The sequence below is a fragment of the Rhinichthys klamathensis genome, unplaced genomic scaffold (genome assembly GCF_029890125.1).
Source record: "Rhinichthys klamathensis goyatoka isolate OS25496 unplaced genomic scaffold, OSU_Roscu_1.1 h1tg000228l_1, whole genome shotgun sequence".
Taxonomy (NCBI): Eukaryota; Metazoa; Chordata; class Actinopteri; order Cypriniformes; family Leuciscidae; genus Rhinichthys; species Rhinichthys klamathensis.
Window position 1 is genome coordinate 3,114,239 of NW_026606752.1, and position 21,283 is coordinate 3,135,521.

Below are 21,283 nucleotides of genomic sequence, written 5' to 3' on the forward strand. Positions count from 1 at the left end.
ATGCGGTTGCGGATGAAATAATAGCCCATCCGCGCATCTCTATTCCAAACACAAAAAGATGTATTTAGAAAAATATCTTTTTTTTTTATGTTGTTTTGAACATTCTTCAAAATATCTTCTTTTATGTTCCAGGTTAGAATGACATGAGGGCGAGTAAATGATGACACAACAATCCCTTTAAGATCATGAGAAACTTAAATTGAGTCCAATCTTTTGACAGGCATTACATCTCAAAGACGGATCTAAAGCTCAGAGTCGCATCCAGTTCAGTCCTCGACATCATTTGCAGCTCTGCAATCTGCTGGCGTTCAGTGGTTTGATGGTCAGTATGATGGGCTTCTCGGGCAGTAAGATGAGCTCAAACGTGCTCCTGACCTCCACCTGCCTCTGCTTCTCAAACCTGAAGTTCTCCAGCATCTATAAAAATGGAAAAAACCCCCCCCGACAAATAAGAAAGAGAATCAGCCCAACGTTATTTAGCCACTTAAGAGGATATGATGTTCCTCGCTTTAGAAATCCACATACATGAATAAGGAAGAGCTGCATCTCTGTCTCAGCGATCCTGCGGCCCAAACACTGGCGTGGGCCGAACCCGAAGCTCAGGCTCTTGAAGTAGTGGCTCTGGGATCTGACCCAGCGAGCGGGACGGTATTGCTCTGGGTGCGGGAAGACCCGATGATCGCGACCCATAGCATACAGACCCAGCTGAACTAAAGTCTGATCCAGACAGACAAGAGAACAGTCGTATTTTGTCCAGTTTGTCGTGAACGAATTCAGTAATTTCCTTAAATTCACACTCACCCCAGCTGGAATGTGGTAATTTTGAAGGACGATGTCTTCAGTGATGTATCTTTGTAGACTCACGGCTACAGGATGTAACCTTCATAAGAAATTATATGATTTTAGACACATGGTAAAGCCAAATGCTTGTCACATTTATTCACATTTATTCGTTTCTTCACTAATTTGAACAACAAAAAGTTTTAATCGATAAAGCTTATTTGTTGTCAATATTGTTGCTTGTGGTAAAACTGACAACATTGTAATTTGTGTAAAAATTGACAAATCAATTTCACACATTAAATATTGAAATGGTTTATAATTATATCACTGTAAAAGTCTATTTTAAAAACAATATTTTTATGATGGATATATATATATATATATATATATATATATTAGTGTTGTCAAATCGATTCATCGCGATTAATCACATCTAACATAAAAGTTTGTTTATATATATAGTATATGCATACCGTATATGTATGTACTGTATATATACAGTATATATACAGTATATATATATATATATATATATATATATACACACACACATATTATATTGATTAATCGATTTGACAGCAGTAGTAGCCTATGTATACATACATACTGTGCTGGGTAACTGATTATTTGTAATTGAATTCTGTAATCAGATTACAAAAATGAAGTACTTGGATTATATTTCATTTTAAAATTCAGTTAGAAAATTATTCATAATTTATTGATTCTCCCCAATTCTTATTTTTAATTTTCCATCCTAAAAAAGCCTATCACTTATAATACTGTATGTTTAGAAAGTCTTCTAGATTTGTGGAATTACACACACAGTGGCTTTAACCTTGAACAAAGAGACAACATATTTAATAAAAATCAACTCCTGAAAAACTAGAGTCCCTATAGTTGAACAGAAAGGTGTTTTATGCCATTATATCTTGGAGTGAACTGTTTGTATACCTTAAAGTTTCCTTCAGGGCTCCTTTAAGCAGAGGAACCGTCTTAAGCATCTGCATCACGTCTCCTTTAGAGGCGATACGAGCAGCCGAGATTTCCGCCCGGATCTCCTCCTGCAGGTCCGGGTGTCGGGCCAACTCATAGAGCGTCCACATCAGTGTGATAGACGTCTGACGCACACAAAAATACAGACAATATCCCAATACATCAACCTTGAAAACATTTTGATTAAACACACTTTATATAACCCGAGTTCATATTCTGTAATACCACCCCAAAATTAAAATATATAATAATTTACTCAATCATGTCATTCTCTTACTTCTGTGAAACACACAAAAAAGATGCTTTGAAGAATGTTTTTGTCCATGCAATGAAAGTCAATGGGGTCCAATGTTGTTTGTTTTGGACCCCATTGACTTTCATTGTATGGACAAAAACATTCTTCAAAATAACTTCTTTTGTGTTCTGCAGAAGAAAGTCATACAGGTGTGGAATGACATGCGGGTGAGTAAATTATGGCATTTTTATTTCTGGATGAACTATTCCTCTAGCGTTGATTATTTATCTTACCGTGTCGACCCCTCCGGCCATCAGCTCCGTGACACTGGCCTTTATGTCCTCGATGGACAGTTTGTCCAGCATTAGAAGGCTAGCCAGCACACCAGGGTACTTCCCGCTGGCTTCTGGATCTTTCCTCAACTGTCGGTAGATATTCTGGATACATCGGTCGGCTTTGGGAAAACCACATTGAGGGATGAAAAATCAGTGGAAGTTTCAAGAGGAAAGGCCCTGATATTCACAGTTAATATATATCAGAGCCTGGAGTGTTTCTCGCCAAAAAGACCAGAATGAATTTCATCCCATGCAACCAGTGTCGTTTTACCCTGGTTAAAGATGCCGTCCCAGGCCTCCACGTGGTCCTTCCAGATTTTGGCCCCCATGCGGCGGAGCAGGGCCGGAGGGAAGAACAGCATGGGCGAGGTGGTCTTGAACATGACGGTGATGCAGTCGATGAAGTGCTGGGCATCTGGATCAATGTAGTCCATCAGCAGACCCAAACGCTCACCGTACAACACAGCACTCACGGCTGAGGGGAACAAATAGGGTTAGCTTTCATATCCCCTTCACTTCCACACAAGAATGATACCGAATTTTCAGTTTTGGGTGAACCATCCCTGTAAAAATCATTTGTAATTTTGATTTTAAAAAACCTCTGTTAAATTAATGTAAAAAAAAAAAAAAAAGGTTCTCTTAAGTGCTTAACATTTTGGTAACATTGGGTCATCATAAATAACTTTCTTTTGTCATTTTTCTTGTATACATTTCTCTAATGCAATTTTTAATATTTTAAAATTAATATTACCACGTAATTAGAACAATTTTTGAAACAGACAGAAATTGATATATTCTATAAAAATACCTAAAAAATTAAGTCATTTTGGATTAAATGTAAGGGGAATTTTTTTTAATAAACATTTACCAGAAACATTGTATATCCACCGAACACAATATGTATATATTCACATTTCATTATACAGACATAATAAAATAAGAAAGTTGTGTTTGTTATTGATGGTGTCAAACCTTACATTCCAGTGCGTACTTGAAGAGTTCATGGGACAAATCTGTGGTCCATTCATTTTGTCCACTCCTCTCAATCTTTTTATAGACTCGAGCCACAAAGTCCTGCCCGACCTCATCCAGGAGCGGCACGAAGTTCCCCTGCACCTTCGGGGAAATCACCTCCTTGTTTAGAATGATCCTATTAGATTTCCAGTCCTCTCCATCTCTGCAGGAACAAATCAATATCGTTCACTATTCCAGTAAACGTGGTTGAAGCAGATCTGGAAAGACTCTGCCTACTTTAGCAGGACGCCATATTTGCGGTTCCTGTAGTCCCTGTAGGAGGTCCACGCTTCCACCCGGAGTCTCTTGGGATAGTGACCCTCAGCTTTGAACAGGATAGCAGCGTCTTCAGGCTTGATGATGTTCACACTCTCGTAGTATCCAACTTTTTCCCTGAGCAGATTAATTGTGCAGATATAGGCATCATATAATGTTAGAATATGTTTTCACAATGTTCAGGTGTTTTTGCATGATGCATTTGAGATCCATTTTTTCACACTGAGGACAACTGAGGGACTCGAACACAACTATTAAAAAAAGGTTCATTCCCTGATGCTCCAGAAGGAAACACGATGCTTTAAGAGAGGGGGAGGGGGATTGTCAATCAATCAAACAAACTTTATTTATAAAGCACTTTAATACAACCGAAGTGGACCAAAGTGCTGTAAAAAAAAAAAAAGAGAGAAGTAAACCCATTATGTAAAACATAAAATCCATACTTTATGTAAAAAATATACAAAATGTCAATGTCAGGTGTCAAAGGCCAAGGAGAAAAGGTGGATTTTAAGAAGTGATTTAAAGGGGCTATATGCGTTTTTCTGAAATTTAAACTCGTGACTGACACTTGTGGCCAAAAAACAGAACTGCTCTTCCTTTCTGCTAGCTCTCGCAGTGCTATTTCAATGAACACGAGTTTTATCACGTGTTACCTTTTCAGAAGAAAAAAAGCCATTTCTGGGTCACTTCGTATTCCCAACACAGATCTGAGCCCCCTTCAAGGCTCAAATGCGAAGCCGATGTTCACTCTAGTCCTTGCTCGGCGCCGGTCGCTCTCAATCTTCGATCTTTTTCGGCCACTTGTCAGGGGTTTAACTTTTTTAGTCTTCTGTGGAGTTACTGTTGGTGTCCGAGTTGTCCTGGGTCTCTTCTGTGTATTCGCAAAATCCATTGCACTGCTTGCGAGTGTAGGCTACTTGCTGACTAGCGGTGGTGGCAGAGTGATCTGAAACGTTTAACATGAACGCGCTTGACGTCACATCCGCAGACAGCACGGTAAAAATCCGACCCGACAGAAAATAGGAAAAATAGGATACAGGCTTATAGGTGCACCCACTGTGAGCGGACAAGGTGTCAGTATGCTCAACAGGAGATGTTTGAGTCATAAATGGTAAAATAAAAAGGCTATTGTTACGTTTATTTTGGGGAAAAAGTTGCATATAGCCCCTTTAAAAACAGACAGTGAAGAGGCTTGTCTAATGGGAAGAGGCAGATCGTTCCTCAGTTTAGGAGCTGCCACAGAAAAAGCACGGCCCCCCCTGAGCTTACGTTTAGTTTTGGGCACATTAATGAGCAGCTGACCTGAGAGAACGAGTGGGTGTGTAAGGGTGTAGCTGCTCCGAAATGTAGGGTGGGGCAAGACTGCTTAGGGATTTAAAAGCAAATAAAAAGACTTTAAATTGGATCTTTAAATTGGGCAGCCAGTGAAGTGATGCTACTCTAACATAGGCGAAATGTGCTCGTGTTTAAGTGTTCCAGTTAAAGACGTGCAGCAGCGTTTTGTACCATCTGGATACGAGCTACAGAAGACCCACTAACCCCCACATACAGTGCATTACAGTAATCTAGCCGAGTGGTAACAAAAGCGTGGATTACTGTCTCAAAATCTTGCCTGGGAAAATATGGCTTTATTTTGGCCAACTGCCTCAATTGACTAAAAGCATGATTTAAAGATTGCCCTAATCTGACTGTCGAGCTTAAGGTCTGAATCAATTTTAACCCCTAGGTTAGTGACGGTTGGCTTGGAGTACTGGACCAAGGCACCCAAATCAACAGGAGGGGTCCCATTGGTGCCACCAAAAAACCATCACTTCTGTCTTTAGTGCATTAAAACTTAGAAAATTAAGAGCCATCCAGGCCTTTATATCTTCAAGACACTCGAGTAGCGGTCTAACAGTCTCATTCTTTTTAAGAGGCACATAAATCCCGCATAACAGAGGAATGACATGCCATGCTTCCTGATTACTGAACCAAGCGGGAGCATATAAAGAGAAAAGAGAAGAGGGCCTAAAACTGAACCCTGAGGGACCCCACAAGAGAGAGGAGGACTCAGAGTCACCGCAGTTGACACTGAAAGTACGACCTTTCAAGTAGGACTTGAACCATTCTAGTGCATGCCCTTGATGCCCACCCACCGCTCTACATGACAATCCTAACCCTAACCCTAACCCTAACCCTGCACAAGGTCCACAGTGTCAAAAGCAGCAGTTAAATCAAGGAGCACAAGAATAACACAATCACCAGAGTCAGTAGCTAAAAAGATATCATTAAAAACTTTTAAAAGAGCAGATTCTGTGCTGTGTAGAGTTTTAAAACCAGACTGGAAAACTTTGAGAATATTATCCCTCAAGAATTGTACTTAATTTGTTTTCAGGGGAAACATGCAAGTATCTTCTGTTGCTTCGCAAGGGCAGTATAAAAATAAAAAATTGATATTTAAACAAAAGAAGAAAAATTTGGACATCTTCATCCTGTTCAAACGGTTTCACCCCCCGGCTGTAAATGCATCAGTCGGCTCAGTCACTGCTGGGTCAAAGTCAAAGGGTTCATGCTGGAAAACGGAATAATTTTATGGACCTGAGGGGTTTTTCTGAAGAACATTGGGCAGTTTAACTGCTCACGACAAACAAGGGCCTCAAGAATAACCATCACAAAACTAACTCGTGGATTGTCCAGGTAACGACACACAGTATTAAGAATCAAGGGTGTGAAATATGTGTCAGGAATTTTTTTTGTCTTCTGGACTAAATGTAAACATCTCTTATGTAAAATATCTTATTGAGGACAGGACTAAATAGAAAATAACATGCATTTTGTATGATTCCTCTTATTTTGTTAAAATAACATTTTGCAGATTCTGCAAGGGGTATGTAAACTTTTGAGCATGACTGTACTATTGAAGTCAATGGGAACAATGTTTGAGAGTGAGTAAATGATGACAACATTTTTATTTTTGGGTGAACTCTCCCTTTAATATACCTCTTTGATGATGAACAGGATCACATGAACCCTTCAAGCACAGACTATTATGTAACTTCTATATTAAATATCTCTTTTAGATTTGTTCGGTGCTGTAAAAATATTTAGGTTGCATAAATGGTTGTATAATGAAAAAGAAATGAGGACAATTTTTATCATTGTTTCTTTAAAAAAAAGCAAAAGGTCAATATGGTTTATTATAATTATTTTAAATAAACAATATTTTGACCGTTGTAAATGTCCCTTTTGTTTAGGTCAAATGGATGAACCCTAGGAAATCTTTTTGATATTCATGAGTCAAAAATGTGTGATATTTTGAAGAAAAAAACTGTCTGAAAATATTTTTACGGTATTTTAGTACTTTTTATGTCATTAAACACATCTGTCCAGTATACAATTTATGAAATGAACATAAATACAATTATTAAAATTATTTTTTTACCACCTTTGACCAATTTCTATGACTTTTCAAGTTCTATCTTGATAACTGGGGGAACAAAATAGGAACACTTTATTTTAAGGTGATGAAGTTACACGTTACTACTGTACTATAGTATTAACAATGCATAATTACAAGTAACTAACCCTAAACCTAACCGTAACTCTATAGTTAGTACATGTAGTTAATTGATATTACTCAATTTGAGTAAGTAAAATGTAACTTTGTCACCATAAAATAAAGTGTAACCCAAAAAAGTCATGAAATATACAGATGTATATGGCACAGACTATTAGTAAAAAAAAAAAAAAAAAATGTTTTACCTGTAAATGGGACCAAACATATTGAAATTATGCACCATAATCCGGTGTATATTCCTGAGGCCATCCATTTTCCAGAACGTGTAGAGACTCGCCGCACCATTCTTCCACAGCCCAGGAACCTCACTGAAGGGCAGAACGGTAGAGTTGTCCTTTCGGACTGCAGGTACTCGTCCTGCGTGGTTCGTCCTGACCTGTGGCAGGTGCTTAAGTGTGGACAGACACTGAGCCAGACGGGCCCTCAGACTCCAGCGGTCCATCACACCCTCTCACTGCCTCTCTCTCGCTAGGGAAAGAACAGCTGCTGTGGAAAGCAGCTGTTTGCTTTAATATGACTCCCCACTTTACATGTCAAGGATGATGGAGAAGTGTGCGGAGGACATATACCAAATTTTCTGGGACATTCATAAGATGTGGTGCCCCCTACTGGCTATTATTGAGGGCCTTATTGTGATCCCGATTAGACTTCTATGGGGAAGAGATTCTTCTCATTCTATTTTACATTCTTTTCAAGTATAAGTAGTTTTTTTTTATTAATTCATTATTATAAATTTTGAATATGGTTCTTCTGATGGTTTTTCATAGAGAGAGAGAGAGAGAGAGAGAGAGAGAGAGAGAGAGAGAGAGAGAGAGAGAGTGTGTGTGTCTTGTTTTTTTAATGTGTTATGTTATTTAATATTTATATATCTTTATTAATAAGACTGAATACTTGAAAAGTATTGGGATTGGTAAAATTTTCTTTGCTTGGGAAAACTTGAGTAATAAGTCTCATCTCTTCATCCTTCAAAAGCACAATACTTCCTAGTTCATCGTCAGGCTTACTAGAGGGCCACTTTCTTTTTGGTTGCAAAATTTTTTTTTTTCCATTAATCCCAGAAAGTTTGTGCCAAGTGTTATAGCTGGCACCGCTGCCATTTATAAAGGTCTTTGACCCAGTCACCAGCTGGGGCAGGAGCAATTGTGATCTTTTGAGTTAGGAGTGCATTGGGTGTGAGTATGAATGGGTTATCTGGGTTGGTTGACACTGGGACAAGAGGTCGGGCATTGATTATAGCAGCAACTTCTGCCATTACATTGGAGAGTGTCTAATATGATAGTGGTGAAGGTCCAACTGTTGGAACATTGCAAGTATCCTTCTAGCAAATCCAATCATCCTCTTCCAGGACCCATCCATATCAGACCAAAGTACAACCCTGGTCAACGAGAATTTTTTTTAACAGAGGTATTGTCAACATTAGAGGAAATGTTAAGCTCCTTGCAAGCACCTTTTGGGCATTAATGAAGCTAGATGTATCTAAAGACTCAATAAGCTCAATGTGCACAACTCTCACACTGAATATTCCTGCCCACCTTTTTGCTTTGCGTATGACCAACTCTGGTACATCCTGCCGCCCGCCTGCACACTGGCAGAAAACATCTAGTCCCACATTTGTAAATAGAGGGTCATTTGACACACGATCTGTTGGAAGGTCAGCCATTTTTTTGAGTCTGTGGTTCTATTCTAAGTCTTCTGCATGTAACACATTCATGCAAACACGTCTCTTGCCACCAACTATCCATAGCTCGCACTGCACCCTCTGTGTAATGCCATCCCTGGTGTTGCACTTTTTCATGATGATGTTTGACTAAAAGTGTTGCAATGTGATGTTTCCCAGGGATGATAGCTGTAAAAGCAACAATGGATAATTCACCTCACATCTTGAAATTAAACAAATGGAAACAAGAACGTTGAAACTGTGGAACTGACGAGATATATGAAGAAGACATGCAATGGCATGAGTGATGGACTTCCAAGTGGAAAATTTGGAGAAGCGTTGTGCTCCAAGGCTCTTACTCACCATTGTGGTCTTCAATGTGGAGACTTGAGGACGAACCTCTGCATCTGAAGAATGATTCACAATCTCTTATGTGTTCTCTAATCTGGGGGTTGCTTATCAGAAAATTTGGTCCATGAAGCCAATTGGTGTCTTGAGATGAGCAGCAGTGACAGACCTTATTGCAGTGTCTTCTGGGCCCGTGTCTGTGCGCACATACTTCCACTCATTTGAATGTGAAAACTTTCGAATCCGGAGAACTCGACTGCTAACGTATACATAGAAGCGTCGGGTCTCATTGGGTCTCACATGTGTAGCATAGCACTACCTTACTATCTGTATACCGGTATATGCAGTGGACATGTGACATTCACATGTCCACTGCATAACATCAACAGGAGATGTTTCCAGTGGACGATCATGTTTACTATGGACGCTGGTGTCAACAGCTGCTTCTAGAGCCTTCTCTCAGACCATTTTATCCATTTTCCCTCCAATTTGTCTTTCTCCATCTTTATTCTTTCCTTCTCATCTCATCATGTTTCAATATGCATTGGCATAAATGACTTTATTTGAATGCTTCATTGATGACACTGAGCTGTTAGAAAATAAATAAATCTCTTTGAGGTCTAATCTCCCTTTAGTAGTGTGCAGAAAGAGCATTGAATACTCATTCAAGTGAACAGATATATATACACCAAAATGCTTTAGTGAAATAACCTTGTTGTAAAGTTTTCTGTATAAACAGTTGCGCAAGGGCACCAAATATATGGGGGTCAAAGGTCGAGAGACAGTCAGCCTTGGACAAGACAACGGATCAGCCCATAAACACAAACTTCAAGGATGTTGCTAAGTGTGTGTGCAATAATCCAAGTCTCACCGGATTAGTAGAATATACATTTATCAGAAAATAATGTGAAGTCAAGTCAATCATAGATTTTGAATCAACAGTTTATTGGGTAAAAACATAAATTGAAATGGTCGGGTCACATAATACTCCACACTATAATAAATAATTAAACAACACTGACACACCAGGAAGTGAAAGGCTTTGAATGCAATCACAATAAAATGTTTTACAAAATATAATTTAAGCCCTGAAGCCATTTAAACATTCACAGTGTAAACCTTAAATTATTTACAAAGGCTTTTGATCAATTGAAATAACTACAAACGAAAGCGTAATAAATCATGTCGTCTTGAGGCGTTTGATGAGTGTCTCCAGCTTCATGGCAGTGTTCAGATCTCCCTGTACTCTCAGTCTGCCGCTGCTGTAGGCGGAGAACGGTCGCAGGCCGCCCTGGAACATGGCCAGCAGATCCTGCTCGCTCATGCACAGAGAAACATCCGGCTCCCTCGGCAGGACGCCCACACCACACGCTCCCCGTCCTGAACACAGACACGGTAAACCGCTGAGGCAGCATTCAGGGGGTTTCACGACAATGCACAAACGGTCTAGAGACCATTCCCAAATGGGGCAGTACATGCAAATCTTACACGGTTATCAATTTTCTCTGCCTGTAATCATATACTTTGAATAGTAGAGTAGGGCACGAGAGATTATGGATGATGTTGGTCTTAATTTGGGTGCCGTGTTGGTGTTATACTGTGGATTGAAGCACAGTGTAAAAAATGCATTTCTTATAGGCAACCAGATATTCACCATTCAATAATCTTACCTGATGTTTCATGTAGTAACACATCTTTATTAGAGTTTTATTAATAGCTTTTAGTTTTAGTTTCATGTTTAGTAATTTCGTTATGTGCTTTTATCCTTTTATTCGTTTTTTTTTTTCAGTTGTAATAATTTTACTGCTTTAACTTTAACTTCAGTTTAATGACAAGGCAACTTTTCTCATTTGATTTAAGTTTTTCAACTTATATTCATGTTTGACTTGATTTCAGCTTTATTTCAATTTACAGAAATGTTTTTAATACTTTTAGTTTTAGTTCTGACATTGTTTTTTCCCCCTCATTTTTAATGACTAATAGCAGAGTCCCAGCAAACACAGAATGTCCCCCTAACGTAAGTATTTGGTTCCCGTTTGGTTATTGTGATATGGATCACAATACCTGGTCAAAACCTGGAATTACTTTAACCGTGCGTTTCCCTGAAAACATTTGCACACCTTAGAAAGTTTGTCAACCAATCAAATTCAAGCATTCAACACCCCCATAGTATAATTACTTATAGTTAATATAGATATGAGAGTAAATATCATTTTGGAACGATTTGATGTCTAATTAAAAATAACATGATGTTAATTGAGAAGAAACTAAAGAAGCATGTCATGCTAAAGTGTACAATTCAGTGGTAATAAATAAATGTACTGATATCCTACTTCAAGTCAAATAAATGTTTATTCATTTTTTAAATTCTATCAATAATTTTTTTTTTTTTTTTTTTTAATTGTCATTGTCTGCATACCCCCTGAAATCTAGTAAATCTTACATATTAATGGACAAATTTAATCTTATTTAATCTTCCATAAGATGGTTGATGTGCTTGGATTATTTTTTATAAATTAAGCAATAAATACAAACAAGATGTGTTTTTTTTTATACTGATTATAAGCATCCATATAATACTGTTTATGATTAAAGATGAAAGAATATGTAAGAATAAACATGATGAACTAAATGTAGGGGACCGTTAGACTAACGTCAGAAAAATGCTCTACAAAGCAAAAACTAATGTTCTATTAAGAAAACTTTCCTGGTTAACCAAAAACAAAGCTTAGAAAAAATGTGGGAACCAAAAATTGTTAGCTGGGGTAACCATAGCCATGGTAGAAAAGATTTCAGAGATGTTGCAAGCCAGGCCTGAACCCAAATCACCCAAATGAGCTTCATCACTAAGCCATGGCTCCGTCCTGATATTGTTCCTAGGATCATAATACCAATAGTAGGCACAACACCAGGTGTAGGCAGTGAAATGGCATTGGTAAACAGGCTTTTTTTGGTTTATATAATAGCGTTCTCTCACACACACACTCTCAGTCTTACCTTGTGTCAGGTCCATATAATAGTTGTTGGTCTGTCCAGAGTCAGTGGTGATCTGAAAGTGGTAACAGGCTCCCACCTGATGAACCAGCTCCTCTGACAGCACTGACCTGACCACATCCATCAGTCCGTCCACACTGCTGACACTCGCAGCTGAAACTGAACGCAGCTCATCTGCGAAGCTCAGAGTATCTGGAAGGAACCACAACAATTCATTATGATGGCTTGAAAACATTTCATCATAGGTGAATTTACATTTAGTCATACGGCAGAGGATTTTATGCAAAGTGAGGAATATAACAAGCAATTTATTACAGTCTCAATATTCTGTCTGTCAGTCTAGCAACAACTCACAACACCTTACCAATAGCCTAGCAACCAGTAAGAACACCTTGGTAACAGCCTGGCAACCACTCATAACACCTTACGAACAGCATTGCAACCAGTTAGAACCCTTTAGCAAACAGTCTTTCAACTACATCAGAACACAATATCAACTGTTAAAGGGATAGTTCTTTCAAATTTAATAAAAAATATCTTCATTTGTGTTCCGAAGATGAACGAAGGTCTTACGGGGTTGGAACAACATGAGGGTGAGTAATTACTGACTTAATTTTCATTTTTGGGTGAACTATCCCTTTAAGGAGTTCCCAAAGTGTTTAAAAAAATCCTAGCCATAGCCTAGACACACACGGCTTCTATAAGTATTTAACTACATAAGCAGGGTTTGACATTAACTTTTTTGCTCACCAGCATATGCTCACCTGCCATATGGATATTAAAAATATTATCTCACAATTTGGCAGCAGGTATATTCGGCTGCTGTCACTTTAAGACCTATTTCTCAACTGTTAACATTCACTTAAAAAATACAGTAACTGACTGTTTACGTGAATAGACCGGCATTTTGACATTGTTTTATGTGAATTTGATTGTTTAAGCTCAAAACGCAGTGAAAAACAACTCAATTTAGCACTGAGAGGCGGCTTTATGTGCGCACACTTTTGGTGTGAGTACAAAATCTGCGGGAATGAGTAAAATTATGTGCAATACCACAGCGAAGCTCAAACCCAGTAATTTTCATCCGGAGCAAATGAAACGAGTGAGTGAGGGGAGGCGGGTTTGTGTGTAACTCGCTGTTGGAGAGACGAGAGAGAGAGAGAGAAAGTGCAGCTGCTATCGTGTATCTATTCTGCAGAAAATGAGTATTGGAAGCGTTTCAGATATTTCAGTATTGAAGTGTAGCGAAAAATCTATATTTTTGACAACACTACATTGCACTTAGGTTATTATTTCAGATGCCTTTTTAAAAGACTATAATTAAAAAATGTTTTATATACAATTCAACCCGCCAAAGTGGCTGGTGTTAATGTCAAGCTCTGTACATAAGACAATAACCTAACCTTCAGCGTCTTCAAAATACCTTTTAAAAATTCAGACAAGACTTTGTCAAAACTCAAGACTTCAGAATCCACCATATCCTTTATTCTGATTTTTTTAATCGCTCTGTATTTTCCTGAATATGTGGAGGGCTCTAACATCACCTTGACTGCATTGAGACGCAGCCGTCTGGCTCTGGCTCAGGAAGTGCATTGCGAGCTGCTGTATGGGTCCGGTGAGACCTTCCAGCCCCGGGACAGAGGGGGGCATAATTAAGGGCCCCATATGACCCCCGTCTGGTTCCCGGAGCACCCCCTCCAGGATCAGCTCCACACGGTCCACCTCCAGCCCCCATGGCTTCGTCATCTCATTCATGTCCATCTGCATCATTCACACAAGCAAAAAAGATTAATCTTGGGAAAAAAATCACGGAATTCAGAAAACAAAATGTAATATTTCTCACCCCGAGATGTTCCCCTAGTTTGATTCTCTCTGTCTGTATCTCCCTCAGGGTCTTTTTGCTCATGTTCTGCATCATGGCGTTGTGTGCGGTGAGACGGGTGGATGCGTTCAGATCCTGCACGGCCACCACTGACATCACCGGACTCCAGATCCGGAACTGGATATCCGCTCCAACTGACACCAGACCACCGTCTTTGGTGGTTACCTTTTGGCAGAAAAATTGTGGGAATGTCGAAACACTTGGTATACAAATCTGAGTTTTTAAAAAGTACTGTTATTTCATTGCACCTTGCATGGTGGGACGTTAAAGGCTCTGGTCCGCAGGTCAACTTTCTGCCACTGATCAATCAAGGGCAGAACCAGAACCACTCCTGGACCTTTAGGAGGACGGATCCGACCCAGGCGAAAAACAACTATCCTCTCATAGTTTGGTACAACCTAAAAATAATACTGTTCATTTAATAAGTGCTTAATAAAGACTAAAACTCTGATAATAATGTGCTTCGATAGAACTGACCTTTAGGACAAACCATCCAGATATGGGAAAAGTTATGAAAGTAACTAGGAAAACCAGGAACGTAACGATCAGGTTGCAAATCCAGGACAACAATCCTTGAGATTTATCTGAAATAAGAATTATATATAAGTTATATATAATATGTAATAATTATATTTAATCATTAGTGCTGTCAAATCGATTATTAATGATTAATCACATTTAACATAAGTTTGTGTATATATATATACATGTGTGTGTGTGTGTGTGTACATATAGACACACAAACATATTAGATGAGATTAATCGATTTGACAGCACACATACATATAGTATTATATATTTACAAACTCTTATGTTATATGCGATTAATCATGCTTAATTGATAACAGCACTAATCATAATTTGTTATTGTATAATAAATAGGATATATATATATATATATATATATATATATATATATATATATATATATATATATGCTACATGCAGTGTTACTATCAAAATAATATTGACTATTTGCACCGTAGTAAATGTAGAGTGAATGAATACCTGTGAAGTCGTTTTTCGATACTTTAGGCACATAATCAAATGAATGTCCTCTCTGGTCATGATTGTGAGTGAATTCAGCATGAGATGAAAACAATCCAGGAGTGTCACTGTACAAATGATCTCTCTGCGACAGACACTGATACTCATAACCCGGAGATTTTCCGAACATTGTCATGCCGTGTCAGAATAGATCTCGCTCCCTCCGTGATGACTATGATTGTTTATTATTGTTCAAAAAAAAAATTTTTAAGCTCAGTGCATGGATGGACAGTCAAAACAAGAAGCACTTCCGCGTTTTGCGACGTCTAAAACGACGTCATGTGCTGAGGGGCAATGCAACAGCGCCCTCTATAGTAACGGGAGTGATATGCATCATGTTTGGAAAGGTATGATCTTTTTTTATTATTCGTATGGAAAATTTCATTATTTTCAATATCAATTATAGTGTATCCCCTTTTTTCCTAACGAGCATACTGCGTTTAAGATTATGGAAGGCAGTTTGACTGAATGAGCTGAAAAAAACCCTTCACGTTCTCGTTCTCATATTCAGAGACTTTAAGAGAAGTTTGGTATTTTGGTATAACAAGAATATGGAAAGACTTTCCGAAAGAGCTGGTTTCAGTCGCTGCATTCTTTTCCTCCTGGTTATTTTCTTGTGAATGCTTTTTGGCAGATTGATTACCATTTGTATAACCGCAGTTTTACTACAAATAGGATAATGTTTATTCGTGGTCTGTGGTTGGTAGCCTAATTTGTTACTGTAATGCTTTTACACTTTTAAATGTCCTTTTAATTTTCGAGGGTCGACCGTCGACGTCTGAGAATAATATCATCACATGCTTAATATTGCATTCATAGAGTGAACCTTTCTCTGATTGATTAACTTCCATAAATCGGGCAAAGCCAACCCCAAAAATAAGCAACACTCAGAGAGCAACAGGCAGACAGACTAGATAGATAGATAGATAGATAGATAGATAGATAGATAGATAGATAGATAGATAGATAGATAGATAGATAGATAGATAGATAGATAGATTGATTCCAGGTTTCAAGAAATAAAAAAATCAAGAAGATCATTAATACATTTTATTTATAAGTCCTACAAATATGAGACATATCTTCAAACATTTACCAATTAACAATTTATTTCACACTTTAATTTCAAACTGATCATTGAACATTTTCTAAATAATCTTGAATTATAATGGCCTTGAAAGGCAATTTGCATTATATACATAACCAGGCTGTGTCACATAATTAAGATGCATAGACTTATTAGCATTATTATGAGTATAAAAGCTACAGTAACACAGATACAAAGAGACATAAAATAAAACATAATGAGAACAAATAAGCAACCTATGCAAAATAATAAATACATTTGTGTTTTTTTTTTTTTTTTTTTTTTATTCAGGCAGATTCATTGGCATAGTACTGTAACTAGCATGACAGTAAAGCAAAGCACCTGAAGTCTAGAGGATTTTGTTCCTCTACAAACTGTCTTTCAGAAAGGCTCCTCAGTTTTTGAACATGTCACACAGCAGTTTCTCCATGGGTGTGTTCCCGATGGTTCTTTGGAAGAAAAGGTGCTCGATTCTTTCTGAACTCACAAAGTGAAGGGATGGAAGGAGAAGTAATAGTCTGCCGAACCTTAAGACAGAGAGATTCATAAAAATAATTTGTGTTAGTTGTGTCTTCTCTCAAAAAAACGTCTTTATGCAAATGTGTGTGTGTGTGTGTGTGTGTGTGTGTGTGTGTGTGTGTGTGTGTGTGTGTGTGTGTGTGTGTGTGTGTGTGTGTGTGTGTGTGTGTGTGTGTGTGTGTGTGTGTGTGTGTGTGTGTGTGTGTGTGTGTGTGTGTGTATTTGCTCACCTGGCGACTTGACTGGGGTAAAGCGTGTGGATATGTTGAGCTAGCAGCACTTGGGACTGATCTTGTAGATTCTCCACCTGTTCTGGGTCTTTAAGTCCTCGTGTTTCTGTTACAGAATGCATGGATTAGCAGAACGCAGAACACCAACGTAGTTTTTGTAATGTTTGCTATCATTGCCCCCTTGTGGCAAGAAGAGGGAAAAACCTACCTGGTTTAAACAAAACAATTGCTTTCAAGCATGCAAACTCTGTTGGATCCACTTGCAGGGGCTTGAAGCGGCTAAACACTTCTTGAAGGACCCTCAGGTCGGAGGAGGAGGGGCTTCCCTTGCCCTGTCCTGGGGGTGAGAGGTCAGGTAGGGACAGCAGGGGGCAGTTGTCCAGAGGTAGCGACCACTGAATTGCACAAAGTAGAAACAGCTCACTCCATGCTTCCTCAAGTAGAATCACCTAAAATCACAAAAATGGTGGGTTAAAACTTGCAGTTATTGATAGTGAGAGATTGTTGGGGTGATTATTTAACAATATTTGTTATTTTGATTGGCATTGGCAGATAATTGTACCTGCCGATTAATATACCGTGTGTCTGAAAATAGCTTTGTCGGCAAGAAACAGTAAGGAGAGAGACAATAGTGCACCTGACTCTAACCTGGTCTCTGAAAGGTAGATGGGAAAACACTGGCAAATTCTTGGCCCATTTAACAGACATGAAGAGTAGGCGGGCTGAAGTCTCATATACACTCTCAGGGCCGCGCGAGGGGTAGAGAGCACTGCCGTACTCCGGAGAACTCCTTTCAGGTTCATTACTGGTCACGTCAATGTTTTCATCCACTGTAAATACAGTTACATACAAATTTTTGACCTGATAAAATGTGGATAAAAAGTTATAAACCTGTTGAAAAGGTCAGCTTAGACCAACATAAACTTTTCCTGCTGGTCCAGGCTGATTTACGCTACAGTATTTAGGGTTGGTCTAGCTGGTAGACCAGCATAGCCGTGTCCAAAACATAAGGCAGTACTGTCTCACTACCTAGTCAGTCAAAGACTTAACATGTATCATTTTGTATATTAAGGTACCTTGTACATTGGCTTTTTTTTTTTAAATACCTTTAGAGGTACAACAGTTTGTCACACTGGGGGAGTGTCCATAAAGAGACACCTTTGTACCTTATATACCCCTAAAAGTGGCATAGTAGTACCTTAGTACTAGTAATATGTACCCTTAAGTTACTACTATAAACCTTTTAGGGGCAAATAAAAATTGTCCCTTTAGGGGCCAGCTTGTCACTGAGGCAGCACCCTTAAAGGGACAATTTTTATTTGCCCCTAAAAGGTTTATAGTAGTAACTTAAGGGTGCTGCCTCAGTGACAAGCTGGCCCCTAAAGGTACCATTTTTACACTATCAGAAAAATGTGCAAAAATGGTACCTTTAGGGGCCAGCTTGTCACTGAGGCAGCACCCTTAAGTTACTACTATAAACCTTTTAGGGGCAAATAAAAATTGTCCCTTTAAGGGTGCTGCCTCAGTGACAAGCTGGCCCCTAAAGGTACCATTTTTGCACATTTTTCTGATAGTGTAAGGAGGTTTCAAACTGCCTTCCAAAGCACCATAAAGATCTAGAACAAAATCAAAGTTCAAAGTGAGCTTTACTTTAAGTGAGTTTTACTTTGTTGCCATCCTATTTCTGAACTTTCGGACATGGTGCTCATTAACAAAACATAGCTAGTGATGCTGGTTGACCAAGGTGGTCTCATTCCTTACCATCCTCTGGTTCTAGCTTGGCGCAGGTCTCGGCCGTCATCAGACTGGCCATGAAGCGATGTCCGTTCTTGGGGCTGTTGGAGTGGTGGATGGCATCTGTGGAGCTGATGCTGGAGCTGATGGAGGAGCCCAGCAGTGGGCGGTTGATCACAGAGCAGGTGGATGAGGAAGTGGGCTCCAAGGTGGTGGCGAGGTGCTCCTTGTCTTTGTCCACATCCAGTGAGTCTAACCTGACTTGAGCAGTGCTGCGGGGCTGACGCTCATTCTGAACAGCTGACAGGAGATGGATGGAAAGGTTTAGAAAGCGGAGACAATAGAGGAGAAGTCGAAAAGAAGAGGACACCTTTAAAAGTTGACTCACCATCCTTGTTCATGCCAGCTTGAAGGCATTTCTTTAAGCGACAAGCCTGGCACTGATTCCGATGGGCTTTATCCACAGGACACATGCCTGTACCAGCTTGACATCTGTAAAGTTCAATATCAGTTTCTTAGTATATGTTATTGCACTGGTTTTAAAGAACATTCTACCTTCAATCTTCTCTGCTCCCAACTTTGAATATGTAAGGTGCTTTCTCACCTGTAGATGAGTCTGCGCCTCACACTGCGCTTGAAAAAGCCACTGCAACCATTGCAAGCATATATCCCGTAGTGTTTCCCACTGCTGGTGTCCGAACACACTTTACAAAGAAGTCCCGAGTTCAGGATCTTGCCAGGAGCGGGGCTTTTACCTGGGAAATCAAGGAAACAACTATTTGTTATTCCATGTCGCAATCACTTATTCCCAATCCAATCATTAGGAAAAAGTAATCACTAGACAGTCTTTTCTTGGTGTTTCAACTGCTATTTCATACTTGTTGAGGTATAGGGCAAAGTGTCCAGATTTTGTCTACATAAACGTTGCTTTAAGAATATAGTGTTTTAGGACTTTCGGTGAAACATTAAAACGGTGAAATTCCAGAATACCAAAAGTTTGAAAGTTTATTGATTGCAAGAGTCTTTGCCACTTTTCACATGTCCACTTCAAACTACTGTAAATTGAAGAAGCAGTTACTCACCCTCTTGACTGTCATCTGAGTTGCTCCTGGAAGACTCTGATGGTGATACAAATTGTACCATCGACATTTCTGACATTGGATCCTCCATTCAATGTTCTGTAGAAGTTCACACAAGCTGTTCCTGAAGTGTACCCTCAGAAGGATCTGGCTTTTGAGGTCAAAATATCTTTCCCAGGTGGATTAATTGGAATCCTAGAGGGTCCTTAAAAAAAGATCCGTCCAGCCTTGAGACTGTTAGATGTTTCTTCAAGTTCCTTCAAGGACTCTATCCTGGTCCGTTCTTTACTCTGAGTATCTCTGTCCTGTAGAACTTCGTGTCTGTTGCTTTTGTAAAGTGCAGTGTGGTCTGTCACCTCCTGGTGAGTCTAGCGATGCTGGACAGTGAGTGACTCTGAGGCTACCGTGGGCTCCCTAAAGGAAGACAAAGGGATTAGCAGCAAGCGCTGTGTAAGCAAGTGCCTATTTGTCATCCTCTTAATCTTTACTGTCCATCTAGGGGTGGATCAATCAGTCACACTCAGTATTAGCTCCATCCACAACAAGTGTGGATAGAAACGAATAAACAAAAGGATTGGGGTTGAGTCATAACTCTCCATCTAGCTCTCTCACATGCTCTCATCTCTTCTCTTTTGAGGTTTTCCCTCAAAATTCATGAATGAAGACTTTGTTCGCATCACACCAAAACTTTCAGTGGTTAGCTATTAATTAATTAATTTTTTTATGTGGGGATTTGGCTATCAGTGGTTTGTAAGTTTCAGGAATCAATATTGATTTCATGGGTCAACACCTGTTTTTGTTATGATTGGTGATCCAAATACACATTGAAATTTTTAACTACACAGGACATGAGATATGAAGGAATGCTAATGTCTATCTATTCTGTACCTACACATTTTGATGTGTAACTACAAATGCTCTTTCTTTTCATTTTATTTTAAATGAATCATATTTCTTATGAACAGTGCACAGACTGTAGGGAGCATCTGCTAGGCGATTCTTCCCTAAAGTTTTATGGTATTTCATCATTGTTTAATCCTCAACTGTCCACCATTAACGATGAGGCAATGCTAATCTCTATTGGCTCGAGTTAGTCAGGATTTAAATCTTGTTTTTACTCCAAAAAAAAAAAAAAATGATATCCAACAATGATTGACTGTGGCATGTTTGTGTGTGTCCTTATAACTGAAATTCAAATTACATTTTTATGATGTCATGATGTTTATAAAATGTTTGTTCAACATCAATATTTTAGGTTAACATTTACATGAATTTATTAAGGAAAGTATGTTTTTGGTGCTCACTTTTTTTTCATTACATTTGAACTTTCTTAAATAATCATGGTGTAACAATATTTCAAATCAAAATTTCAAAATTGTCCATTTCAAAAGATGCAATAAAAAATAAAATATTACTGGAGTATTATATGTTTCTACGCACACTTGAACCTTAATTTTTTTTGTTCATATTTGTATTATTTATTTATGCCGTTTTTTATTTAAAGTTTTTTGCAT

At 38.7% G+C, this 21,283-nt stretch overlaps 3 protein-coding genes across 3 annotated transcripts; all 3 read right to left on the bottom strand.

Annotated features, from left to right (window-relative positions):
- Positions 1 to 80: 80 nt before the first annotated feature.
- Positions 81 to 7,656, bottom strand: LOC130099360 (cholesterol side-chain cleavage enzyme, mitochondrial). Its single transcript, XM_056265029.1, has 9 exons — positions 7,378 to 7,656; positions 3,598 to 3,753; positions 3,324 to 3,523; positions 2,618 to 2,821; positions 2,305 to 2,465; positions 1,735 to 1,901; positions 802 to 880; positions 526 to 717; positions 81 to 417 (listed from the first exon to the last, which is right to left on the bottom strand). The coding sequence occupies exons 1-9, from the start codon at positions 7,632 to 7,634 to the stop codon at positions 280 to 282; spliced, it is 1,554 nt and encodes a 517-aa protein (XP_056121004.1). The 5' UTR covers positions 7,635 to 7,656; the 3' UTR covers positions 81 to 279.
- A 2,465-nt stretch (positions 7,657 to 10,121) lies between these two features.
- Positions 10,122 to 15,344, bottom strand: stoml1 (stomatin (EPB72)-like 1). The gene is made up of 7 exons (XM_056265031.1): positions 15,082 to 15,344; positions 14,551 to 14,657; positions 14,322 to 14,471; positions 14,035 to 14,238; positions 13,736 to 13,952; positions 12,195 to 12,383; positions 10,122 to 10,577 (listed from the first exon to the last, which is right to left on the bottom strand). Exons 1-7 carry the CDS (start codon positions 15,254 to 15,256, stop codon positions 10,378 to 10,380), a joined length of 1,242 nt encoding a protein of 413 aa, XP_056121006.1. The 5' UTR covers positions 15,257 to 15,344; the 3' UTR covers positions 10,122 to 10,377.
- An 829-nt stretch (positions 15,345 to 16,173) lies between these two features.
- On the bottom strand, positions 16,174 to 20,193 carry nr2e3 (nuclear receptor subfamily 2, group E, member 3). Its single transcript, XM_056265030.1, has 8 exons — positions 19,773 to 20,193; positions 19,295 to 19,445; positions 19,079 to 19,182; positions 18,718 to 18,990; positions 17,605 to 17,786; positions 17,165 to 17,405; positions 16,957 to 17,062; positions 16,174 to 16,734 (listed from the first exon to the last, which is right to left on the bottom strand). The coding sequence occupies exons 1-8, from the start codon at positions 19,858 to 19,860 to the stop codon at positions 16,602 to 16,604; spliced, it is 1,278 nt and encodes a 425-aa protein (XP_056121005.1). The 5' UTR covers positions 19,861 to 20,193; the 3' UTR covers positions 16,174 to 16,601.
- Between the last annotated feature and the right edge of the window lie 1,090 nt (positions 20,194 to 21,283).

What these genes read in the sequence shown, in the direction of transcription:
- LOC130099360 (XM_056265029.1), bottom strand. Translation starts at nt 7,634, where the DNA reads ATGGACCGCTGGAGTCTGAGGGCCCGTCTGGCTCAGTGTCTGTCCACA. An exon ending in AAATATGGCGTCCTGCTAAA is followed by an intron (nt 3,524 to 3,597) that starts GTAGGCAGAGTC and finishes TTGTTCCTGCAG; the next exon opens with AGATGGAGAGGACTGGAAAT. An exon ending in TGCAGCTCTTCCTTATTCAT is followed by an intron (nt 418 to 525) that starts GTATGTGGATTT and finishes CCATTTTTATAG; the next exon opens with ATGCTGGAGAACTTCAGGTT.
- stoml1 (XM_056265031.1), bottom strand. Translation starts at nt 15,256, where the DNA reads ATGACAATGTTCGGAAAATCTCCGGGTTATGAGTATCAGTGTCTGTCG. An exon ending in AACTAGGGGAACATCTCGGG is followed by an intron (nt 13,953 to 14,034) that starts GTGAGAAATATT and finishes TGAATGATGCAG; the next exon opens with ATGGACATGAATGAGATGAC. An exon ending in TTATATGGACCTGACACAAG is followed by an intron (nt 10,578 to 12,194) that starts GTAAGACTGAGA and finishes GTCTGTGTTCAG; the next exon opens with GACGGGGAGCGTGTGGTGTG.
- nr2e3 (XM_056265030.1), bottom strand. Translation starts at nt 19,860, where the DNA reads ATGGAGGATCCAATGTCAGAAATGTCGATGGTACAATTTGTATCACCA. An exon ending in ATCTACCTTTCAGAGACCAG is followed by an intron (nt 17,406 to 17,604) that starts GTTAGAGTCAGG and finishes TTGTGATTTTAG; the next exon opens with GTGATTCTACTTGAGGAAGC. An exon ending in AATTGTTTTGTTTAAACCAG is followed by an intron (nt 17,063 to 17,164) that starts GTAGGTTTTTCC and finishes ATTCTGTAACAG; the next exon opens with AAACACGAGGACTTAAAGAC.